The 11,245-nt window shown below is 36.5% G+C and overlaps 1 protein-coding gene across 1 annotated transcript; it reads right to left on the bottom strand.

Annotated features, from left to right (window-relative positions):
- Nucleotides 1–315: 315 nt before the first annotated feature.
- Nucleotides 316–1,005, bottom strand: LOC131856496 (transcription termination factor MTEF1, chloroplastic-like). The gene has a single exon (XM_059208290.1). The coding sequence runs from the start codon at nt 1,003–1,005 to the stop codon at nt 316–318; it is 690 nt and encodes a 229-aa protein (XP_059064273.1).
- Nucleotides 1,006–11,245: the final 10,240 nt, after the last annotated feature.

Consider the following 11,245-nt stretch of genomic DNA (forward strand, 5'->3'; position numbering starts at 1 on the left):
TAACAGTAGATGCTATTATCATTAGTTGTAGGTGCTGTCTCCCGCCACAATGCATTGAAAATTGGGTTGCTGTTGAAGTCTGCCCTCTTAACACCAGTCCAACCCTTGAAGAATGACAAGCCTAGGTTAATTTTACCTTAAAACACCCATCACTGTTCTAAAATGCTTTCTTTAGGAGATTGTATGATTGCTGGACTTGAGTTGGTATTGTATTGACCAAATTTTTGAAGGAATTTTTGCTCACTTAGACGGAAAAATGTAACCAGACTAGGTAGACCCTTGACGTGGGGACTTGTACTAAGAGATTTAAAGACTTCAAAGCGGGGTTTGTTTCTCTACGCTGAAACTCAAAATCACAGCATTCGAGGCAACAATCTTGGGCTCAAGACCTGTTGTGCGTATCAAAAAATCAATGTTTTCCTTCATTTTTTGGGTTGAATGACGAAGTGCTCCAGGTTGTCTTTTAATAATTTGACTGATGTCCTCCTCTGCTAGACCAAGACTCGCCATATGTTTAGTTTTCTTTTCCAGGGTTTCAAAACTATGATTAAGAACCGCATTCAGGGCTCGCGCAAATCCTACGGAATCTTTTAGAATGCCTATATTATTCTTCAAGTACTCCACTCTAGGTATCACCTGCTTCTTGAAATCACAGTCCAAAAGCAAAGGCGCCCTTCTCAAAGCCTTGCATAAATGGACCTCTGAGCCAAATAGGGTTTCCAGATGGACGATTCTAGGGACAAGGCAATTTTCTAAGCTCATGGTAAGCAACCTGGGTCTCCTAAATATAATAAGGACTATATCTGGGGTAGTCAAACCCAGTTTTTTCAGGAATTCCATCTTGGGCTTCAACTGGCTATCCACTCTCAGTGTAAGAATAGATGGGTTTCTAAGAATGGTATTCTTAAGCTTGTTTTCAGTGAATCCAGAATCTTTCAGGAGATGAACGGCTTCTCTAGCAGTGTGGTCGGATTTGCTCCTCAACAGATTGCGTCGTCTTCTCATGATAGTTGTCACTTCAGAAGAAGAAAACCCACATTATTTTGTTAGGAAATCTGAAATGACATTGTTGGGAGGTCTATGAGATGCTGTCAATGAAGAAAGTGATGAGAATGGTGGGAATATGAATGATGGAGAATGCAGTTTGAATGTTAAAGGGGGACAGGACAACGATCTCCCTGAACAAACTATGCATCTCCCAAACAATACGAAAGACATTGTAGTGAATGAAAGATGTGGGCAGAGGAAAATGAGATGAGTATCACTGTCAATTACAGCATTTGATTGAGTAGGGTTTTTTCAGTTAGGATTAGGGTTTACTGGCATACACATCAATAAAGATGATTACCTTTTCTTCTCCATAAATCATTACAACTATATTTCCAAATGGGAGGTGTTAAGTTCAAAGCTTAATGTATTGTAAATAAATAAATAAAGATGATTAGGTTTTCTTTCCATATATCATTACAACTATCCTATCAATAGTAAAGTGCTTAAATTACTGATTCAAAAAAAATGCTTAAATCATTTTTAAGTTGTGCTTAGAATTATACCAACTTCAATTTTCTGTTTTAACAAATTATATTATAATTAAAGATTAAATACAAAATTTATAAAAAAACATATTTCCAAAAAAAAAAAAAATTATTTAATTATTATAATCATAGTTTCAATAAAATCAATATACTTTTATTTATAAACTTAAATGTATTTTTATAAATAAATATTTTATGATGTTTATAACATTCAAAAATACAGTTTTTATTCTTCTTAATATATATATTAAAATATAAGGTTATTTGATAAACTCTAAATTTTATTTATATTATGATAAAAAAATACATTTAAATTCATTATATTAATAAATAAAATTATCTTGTCTTCTGACATGTAGTGTCGCGGTTGTGCTAGCACGCCTTGTGTCTTCGCTGGGTCGTTGTGCTCGCGGGTTTGAACAAGTGAAAGTGAAGTGTGGAGATGAGGTCCCTAGTTGTGGCCTCACCAATTCATAACTCCCGGTCAAAAGTGTTTCACGTGGAGCCGGAGGGCGTGTCATGCCAGCATCGTCGGACACGTTAAAAAGTTTACAAGACATTATTTTAAATAAAATAAATAAATAAATAAAATTATCTTTTAATTAATCATTTTAATTATATATCAAAAATTAAAATATTATATAATTTAATTTTCTTAGATAATATATAAAAAAATCTCCCCTTTTTTTTATAATTATGTCATGGATTGATTATTTTTTAGCATACACAATATTTTACTTAAAAACCTTCAAATTAATTTTATCATTAAAAAATACAATTAAATATTAATAAATAATATATTATATATTTTTATATTAATAATAAATCAAATAATTATGAAATTTAAATTTAATCTACTATTGACTTGTTTTTCACATAATTCTCCAGCATAAATTTGAATACAACACATTTTGAAATATTACATGCACTTTCAATTTGTATCATCTTAATTGTCATCTATTATTATTAATAGAGGATAAAGTAGCAGTGTGTGTGAAATTTGGAATCTGTATCTGAAACACAAACACTCAATAAATCATTGCATGCATGGTTGGTTGATCAAAATCAATAAATGTAATTTAAACCATAACAAATCGACCTATTGCCTCCTAAAAGATGCAAGTATAGATTTGCTTTTAGATTTATCTAAGCAATACCAGTTACTAGACTACACCAAGACAAAGGATTTAATCTATATAAATGCAAACTAAATGAATGCAAGATTAAGCAAATTAAACTAGATTAATCTAAAATGATATGAGATGCATGATTGTATGCATGATTAATCTAAAAATGCTAATTATGCTAGATGATTGAGATAAAAATGCCTATAGTAATGATGCTAAAATCTAGAATGCAAGGGATCCTTTGTGCTCCAAATGAGGGGTATTTATAGGAATTCCAAGGCCAAAGCTAAGGTGGCAGGAATCGACAATCTAGATTTGATCTGAAGATATCAAGGGCTAAGATTGGGGAAGTTGGAGAAGAGATTGGAGGAGGGGACTCTTGTCATCTCTGTGGTGACAAGTGTCAAGGAACCTTGCTCATGAGAGGGCAAGTGTCCAAGGAAGGAGACATGTGGAAAAAGTGTCATGTGTCTCAAAGGAAGAATATCCAACCCATAAGAGGTTAGGATAAAAGAGGTTAGGATGTGCAAGATAGGATAGGGTTAGTTAAACCCAAGATTAGATAGAATGTGTTAGGTTAGGGGGAGGTTAGGTTAGGTGGTTAGAAGTTAGGAGTCATGTGCTCATTTGAATTTAGAATTCAAATATTAGGAAAAGATAATTAATTTCAACAAATCATGATTTGATTTGTTTTAACTAGTTATGAGATTAGAAGAATGAACCAAATGGAAGAAATTAATGAATTTTTATTTAATTAAAGGAGGGATATGAAATGAACTATAATGAATAATTCCTTAGATTTATTTATAAGTAGATGAATGGGGAAATTAATCAAATTATTTGTGAATTCAATTAATTGGGAAGGGTTATTAATTAAATAATTGCGTATTTAATTAATTATCTTTAGACCATTTTTAGGTGTATACAGTAGCAATTGCACCTTGGTGTGCAATGGGTACATCAAAGAGGTTTTAAAGGTTAATTAGGACAATATTTTGGTCTATTAGTTTCATTTGTTTGTGTAGTACATGAGATCAATTGGTAGGCCCTTTAGAAAATGATGTTGTTTGTGCAACACAAGGCTCAATGGAGAAATGATAGATTTAAATAGAATATGCATCCACTTACAAGTATCGTTTAAAAAACCTTTGAAGGAGAAGGATACAGGGAGGAGAGAAATAAAGATAGAGAAGAGAGGGATGATAGATATGGAATAGATAAATATACTATGAAAGAGAGGGAAAGATAGTTCAAGATAAAGATAGAGATGTGAATTGATATATAGAGAGACATAGAGATAGAGGGATAAATGAAAGAAGAAATATGAATATCGATAGAGATAGTAAGGCAAAGAGATATAGGTACAGAGGTATAGGAAGAGGGAGAGAGATGGATGGATAGAGAGGGGGAGACATGTTTAGAGATAGATGGGAAAATATGACAATAGGGTTGAGATGAAGATAGAGGGAGATAGGAAGTGGGATAGAAATAGATAGAGAGATTTAAAGATAGGGAGTATCAAGGAGGAGATAAAGAGAAAGAGTGACACACACACACACACAAATCTAGAGAGGGAGAGAGAAGGAGATATAGATAAATAGAGGTTATGGATGGAGCAAGGGAGGGAGAGATGAGGAGAGATAGAGGAGGGGTAAGATAGAGAGGGAGAAGAGATGGGTAGAGAGGAAGAGAGAAGAAGAAGGGGGAGATATATCCTAATAAGTAGAGATGGGGAGGGAGAGATGGACCAATAAATAGAGAGGGGGAGAGGGAGAAATATAGATTGAGGGAGATATAGAGAGATATTAGTGAAGATGGAGGGGTGAAAGATAGATAAATATAAAGAGAAGGAGAGGGATAAATAGAGATAGAAAGATGGAGACATTGAGAGAGGAGGAGATGGAGAGACATAAAGGTAAAGATAGGGGCACACACACACACACACACAGCTACTGAAGTGGAGTGAATAAGAGAGAGATAATGAGATGTAGAGGGAGAGATAAGAATATAAAGCTAGACAAGGTAAGAGAGAGAAAGGAGGTTCGAGAGAATATAATTTAATTTGTACTACATTAAAAATTATTATATATTCATTATATTTATCAATATGTATTGTATTATATAACAAGTATAGAATACAATATTTATTAATAGATATAACTATAATATTATTAATACAAGGTCTATCATGTCTAATGGTGATTAGTGATGGAACTCGAGTAAAAAATCATCATGCAAAACCTAAACATCTCGAGAGGAATTATTTTGAATCAATCAAAAAATAAAACTTATAATATTAGTTTAGAAATAAATTTAGTCATTTACATAATAGTACGGCAAGATATATAACCCTCTTTATTAATCAGTACCATATAATTGTAGGGCTTGACTGGAACCCCCAGCCGACCACCCATTAAAACCCCCATACCACCCAAAACAAAGAATAGTATCAAAAAATCACCATCCAACCACATGCTCAGACAATATCCCCCCACCCAAATAATAGTTAATCAAGCATCAAAACTGCTCATTATATCATTTCCATCAACAAAAATTATTGGCAATTCTATATTAACCGACAATATCTAAAAGTATAAAGATTCGGAGCTAAAACTAGGCTATGCACAAAGCAAGAAACAGGGGTACCCGAGAACTCTTCTGAATCAAAGATGACCTGCCTCTTCCACCTTCACCACTGCGTCATTTGAATTTCCACCCAATTCCATCACCGCATCTCCACCTTCATTTTGAGCTATTACTAGAGATGTGTCTCTCGCTGCCAAGACCCTGGACATACTTCTGGTTCTCAGTCTCAACCTCTGTCCACATCTCTCAACCTCCCCTGCTTCCCCTTGAACTTTTCGGATAATCTCCTCCAGCTCCAAGATTTGAACAAAAAGCTTCAATGCCTCCCAGTCGCGTGTCATCGTTTCCCAAAACCGAGCCTTCACTTCTTCTCTCCTCCTAAGAAAGGGGATGTTCATGCATTTGTTTTGGAGTTTTGTCTGCTCAACCAGAATCCCTTCCGACATGTCAAAGCCCCGCCCCAACACCACCCACTCCAATAGAAATTTCATGTTCAATAAGTAATCCTCCGACACAATTTCCTGCATTACTTTCCTAACCTCCTCACACGTGGTACCCAATTCTAACCCCCAAGCCATAATGAGCGAATATACATCCACCCTTGATCGATATTTGTGGCCTATAATTGCCACCTCCTCTCCCAGCACCAGCATCACGACTTCCGGGAACAAGGGATCCCTAGACTTAAACATGATCATCAATCTTTTCTCTGAGATAGGGCCCCAGAAATCTAACATCAACTTATTGGATTTAAGCATGAAATTGGCCTCCATATCATCCGCCACCTACAAAACTACCTTCGTTTAGCACAAAGCCACTCTCTCAGCTTCCAACAGTCTCTAAACATTCGCACTAGTTGGACATACATTCCAAAACTTACCATAACTGCAACCTCCACTACCTCTACAAAATTCATTGGCATTAAGTGCTAATGTGAGCGAAATTTGCCTAGGCTCATGCACAGGGGGTGAGAAATTAATTTCACACACTTCGATCGAGCGGTTGTACAATATAAAATTAGGCATTCAAAACATGCCAATAAAATATGTTATCATTTTTGTCCCACCACTTCGTCACTCCTTTTTCCAACTCGCATGCCACGTTAGATAGAGCATCAACTAACTCATTACCACCTCTTCTGATATGGGTTATACGGAATTATTGAAAGTAACTTAATTTCGAAACAATCAAGGCAATGAGCTTATTTAGTCTCCATGAACTCGGAGTTACCCCATTCATAATTGCATTCATGACAACCATAGAATCTCCTTCAAGGTGCACCTTTGAAATCTTCATGTTAATTGCTAACTCCACTGCTAATAGCACAACTTGTGCCTCTGCATCATTATTGGTACCATCTTTTAGTCTTTGCACGCCCTTAAAGAGGATCATCCCACTTTCATCTCGAGCAACACATCTCGCCCCTGAGATTCCTGGATTGGCCTTAGATGCCTCGTTCAAATTTTATTTTAATCCACCCCTTCTCTGGCTTACTCCACGACTCCCCCTCCTTCCTCTGCTCCACACTCGAAGGATGAACCCTTGGATACCCATGAACGGGTCTAAGTTGAATCAATGACCATATTGCAAGGATAAAACTATTTGTCATACTATACGGATGCTTTACAAAATTATGATTAATAGTTATCGTTGACACAACTTCAGAGATAGCCCTTTCTAATATATCACACAGTTTATCTAGGGATTCTTGTTTGTCCTGAAGTATTCTTCTGTTACATTCTTTCCATAATTCCCATAGCACTAATGAAGGTGACACAATCCAAATGCTAGATAGGGCCGACTTTCTATCCTCTGAGAACCAACTCTTAAACAAATCCAATATCTTGTAAGGAAGGGGAATTTCCCATCCCAACTTGCTTAGTAGAAATTTCCAAACACCTTGGGCTATATCACATTTTAACATTAAGTGGTCCAGTGATTCTTTCATTTCTTTGCACAACACACACTGAAACGACCCACTGAACCCCAATCGCTTCAATCTATCTCCCATCAAAATCCTCTTTTTCAGGACAAGCCAAGAAAACACCTTTCCCTTTGGAAGACATTTGGAGCTCCAACAAAGCTTGGATGGACACTCTGTATTTGTCTCTACATTTTCTATAAGGTTATATACCACTTTGACTGAATAACTCCCATATTTAGAACCACATCATTTTAAAACATCTTCTTTTAGACCAAGATGTGGTTTATACTCATTTAAAATCTCAATAAATGCAATTTTAAGCTGAGGGGATAATGGCAGCCCATCAAAATCCTTCCAGACCCACTCATCAACTCCATTCAATCTTATTTTGACCATATAATCCTTCACTTTAGTACTCCAATGGACTTCCACCACCTGTCTAATGTGACCTACATCCCTTCTCAAAGCCAAGTATGGACGGCCCTCCCATGAATCAGACCAAAAGTTTTCTTTCTCTCCATTCCCCAGCTGCCATGTAAGATGCTATGTGATCACCTTCCCACAAGTCATAAGGAAATTCCAAATCGCCAAAGCTCTCGATGGGTTCCTGACTATGAAGATACTTCCCTTGAGATTCGAATCTAAGTATTTATGTTTCAAGATTTGCACCCACTTATGTTCTAGTTTTTCATACATCTGCCAAATTAATTTTGTGCCCATCACTTCGTTCAACAAACTCCAGTTTTTTAAGCCTGTACCCCTTGAGCCTTTAGGTTGACAAACCTTATTCCAAGAAACCAATGGGATCTTATCCTTCTCACTCTTACTATTCCATAAAAACTTTTGCATGAACTGATTGATGCTTTTGATGATTTTATCCAGGACTTTTAAGCACATCATATAATAAATAGGCATTACAGATAAAACTGATTTTAACAACAATAATCTCCATGTCGAAGTGAGCCACTTACTCTTCCAACCTTCCATCTTATTAACATAACTATCCATCAATCAATGTCACTGATTTGGTCCCCCAAAGAAAGGGGTGCTTAGGAATCTTCTCGATAAGTTCCCAATCTTAACACCCAAAATTTTGACAATCTCTCTTTGTTTCCTTAGATCTGTATTGAAAAAGAAAATGTCTAATTTATCCCAATTCACCTGTTGCTCGAATGCAAAGTAGAAGACATCGAGTGATTTTCTGATGGTGTGAGCTTTACAAAGTGAAGCATCCCCAAACAGGATTGTGTCATCGACAAATTATTGATGAGTAATCGAGTCAACTCGAGCTACAAATTTTATCCCTTTCCAAAAGCCCTCACTTCGAAGATGTATGATGAATCTTCCCAATGTTTCTGCTAAAATAATGAACAAGAAGGGGGATAAAGGATCACCTTACCTCAAGCCTCGGGACGCTTGGAAAAATCCCTATGGACTCCCATTCACCAAAACAAAAACCCACGGTCCGTCTATACACGCTCACATCCAATTGATCCAATGAGAGGAGAAATCGAACCTTTCTAGAACTCGAACCATAAAGTCTCGATCAACCATATCATAAGCCTTCCTAATGTCTAATTTGATCAGCATTCGTTTGACCTTTTCTTTTTGAACTATATGTAAATTGCTTCATGGGCTATAATAATACCTTCCACGATCGATCGTCCTAGAACAAAACCGCTCTACTCTTCAGAAATGATCATCTTCAAGAGGGGTTTTAGTCTATTCATAATAACTTTGGCAATGACCTTGTACAAAATATTACATAGTGAAATTGGTCTGAAGTCACCAAAGGAGCCCAGATTCTCAACTTTAGGAATCAAGGCCAAAAAAGTGCAGTTTAGAACTTTAGCTATCTATGCATTTTCTCTATCCTCTTCCACAACCAACCAGACATCATGACCGACAATATCCCAAAATTGTTGATAGAAAAAGGTAGGGAAATCATCTAGATCCTGAGCTTTATCTCCCACCATCAAAAAAACCAAATGTCAAATTTCTTCAATGACAATCGGTCTACACAGAGCATCATTCTGACTATCCGAGATTATGCGAGGAATATACTCCAATAATTGATCTTGTTGTGTGATGTTCAAACTTGAGTCCTTTGTCAAAAGTCCACTGAAGAAATCAACAACCTCCTTGTTAATGTCTTTTGCCTTATCCAACAACACATTCTTCCTACTTCTAATAGAAGTCACTTTATTCCAGGATCTCCTAACCTTTATCAAATTGTGAAAATGTTTAGTGTTCCTATCACCTTCCTTCATCCATCCTTCCGGAGACTTTTATTTCCAGTACACCTCCTATCAAGCTAAAATTTCATTATATCTACCTTTCAGGTTGTTCTCCATGTTGTAAGAGTCCAATGACATACCATGATCCATGATGTCCTTCTGAATTGATTCCAATTCTGCTTCTAATGTATCTCTATCAACAAAGATGTTCCCAAATTTCATCTAATTCCATTCTTTAAATTTCCCTTTGAGGAACTGCAGTTTCTTAAAACAATAAAAATACTTTGAACCAAAAACCAATGACACTTCATCCCACCAATTTTTAATTAAGTCTTTCAACCCAAGGTCCCTCAACCATATTTTTTAAAATTTAAAGGGACATCTAATCGAGACACTATCAAAACATACTAGGAGTTCAATTGGAAAATGATATGATGTAGCAATCGATTTGACCCCGACCTCGAAGATGAGCGGTTTGGCAGACCAGTTACCTCCCAAAATAAATCTCTCTAATTTTTTAGCAATATGATTGCTCAAGGTTCTATGATTAGACCAAGTGAAGGTACCTTTATTAGTTTTTACTTCTCTTAGGCCATTCTCAGATACAAAGTTTTGGAAGCCACCTTGAGTTGCAGTTACACTCCCAATGCCTCCTCTCTTCTATGACAAATCTAAAATTGAATTAAAGTCCCCCCCAAGAATCACCAATTCCTATGGAAGATTACTCAAGACAACAGTCAACAATTTCCATGTCTCCAACTGTAGATTAGCTTTCACTGAGCCATAGACATTAATGAGAAAGAAGTGACAATTAAGGCTATTAGCATGAATTTTGCATGACTGCAAAGCTTGATTTTTTATGAGTTCCTCCACATTAACAAGAGCAGGATTCCATAAAATACCAAGTCCACTTGAGGCACCAACAACACTCGTAAAGACCCTGACCATGACCACCAAGCTGTCAACAACTCCTCTGCCTCCTCCAAATTCAATTTAGACTTTTGTAAGCATATTGGATCTAGTTTCATCTATTCAAGACCTCACTTGATCAAATGATGTTTTTCAAGGGCATTGTAGCCCTTGACATTCCAACTTACGAGTTTCATTTATCTTCAAGAAGGGGCCCCCCTTCCCTACTATGAGTTTGCTCTGACCCTTTTCATTTCCTGCCATTGCAATCCAAATCCTATTGTGTTTTCTCCCTCTATACTTCTTCTCACCTAGAGATTCTTTCTCAAGCTAGGAATTTGTTTGATTAATAGTGCGGATCTTAGTAATGTCTTCTTCATAAAAAAAAACCCAATCCTCCTCCTCATCCTCCTAGATCGTATCCTCTGCCTCCTCTTCCTCACATGTCCTTACATCATTACTAATATTAACAACTTGAGACTTTTCTGAATCCCTAATTTCCTCTGCATTCAGCTCCAGCTAAGACCCTACCACTCCCGCATCCAAAACCACCATAGCAACTTTAACTTTGTTTAGAGCTTCTTCCACTAGGTTAGCAACTTCAATCCAACTTGCTATTCTATCTGCATCATTAGAAGTCGCCAAATGTTCCTTCCTTGTATTAACCCTATTATCTTTTTAATGTCTTGCACTATCATGGAAGGGGAAGCCCCATTGTCCACACATTTGGATTGCCTCTTCTCCTTCTCCTCATCTGCATGTTGCGCCACAGTAGCCTCCAATGAAGAGACTACAGACTTACCCTTAGGGACGATCATACATACCTCCTCTGAGCGGCCTTCCTTATTACACACAGCCCATTTTTCCAGTTGATCTTCAACCTCTAGCTATTGTGTCTAGCATCTTACATTAGTATTAATTTCTAGC

This window comes from Cryptomeria japonica, chromosome 7 (assembly GCF_030272615.1).
Source record: "Cryptomeria japonica chromosome 7, Sugi_1.0, whole genome shotgun sequence".
NCBI classification, from domain to species: Eukaryota; Viridiplantae; Streptophyta; class Pinopsida; order Cupressales; family Cupressaceae; genus Cryptomeria; species Cryptomeria japonica.

Coding starts and splice junctions, on each gene's coding strand:
- LOC131856496 (XM_059208290.1), bottom strand. CDS start 1,005: ATGAGAAGACGACGCAATCTGTTGAGGAGCAAATCCGACCACACTGCT.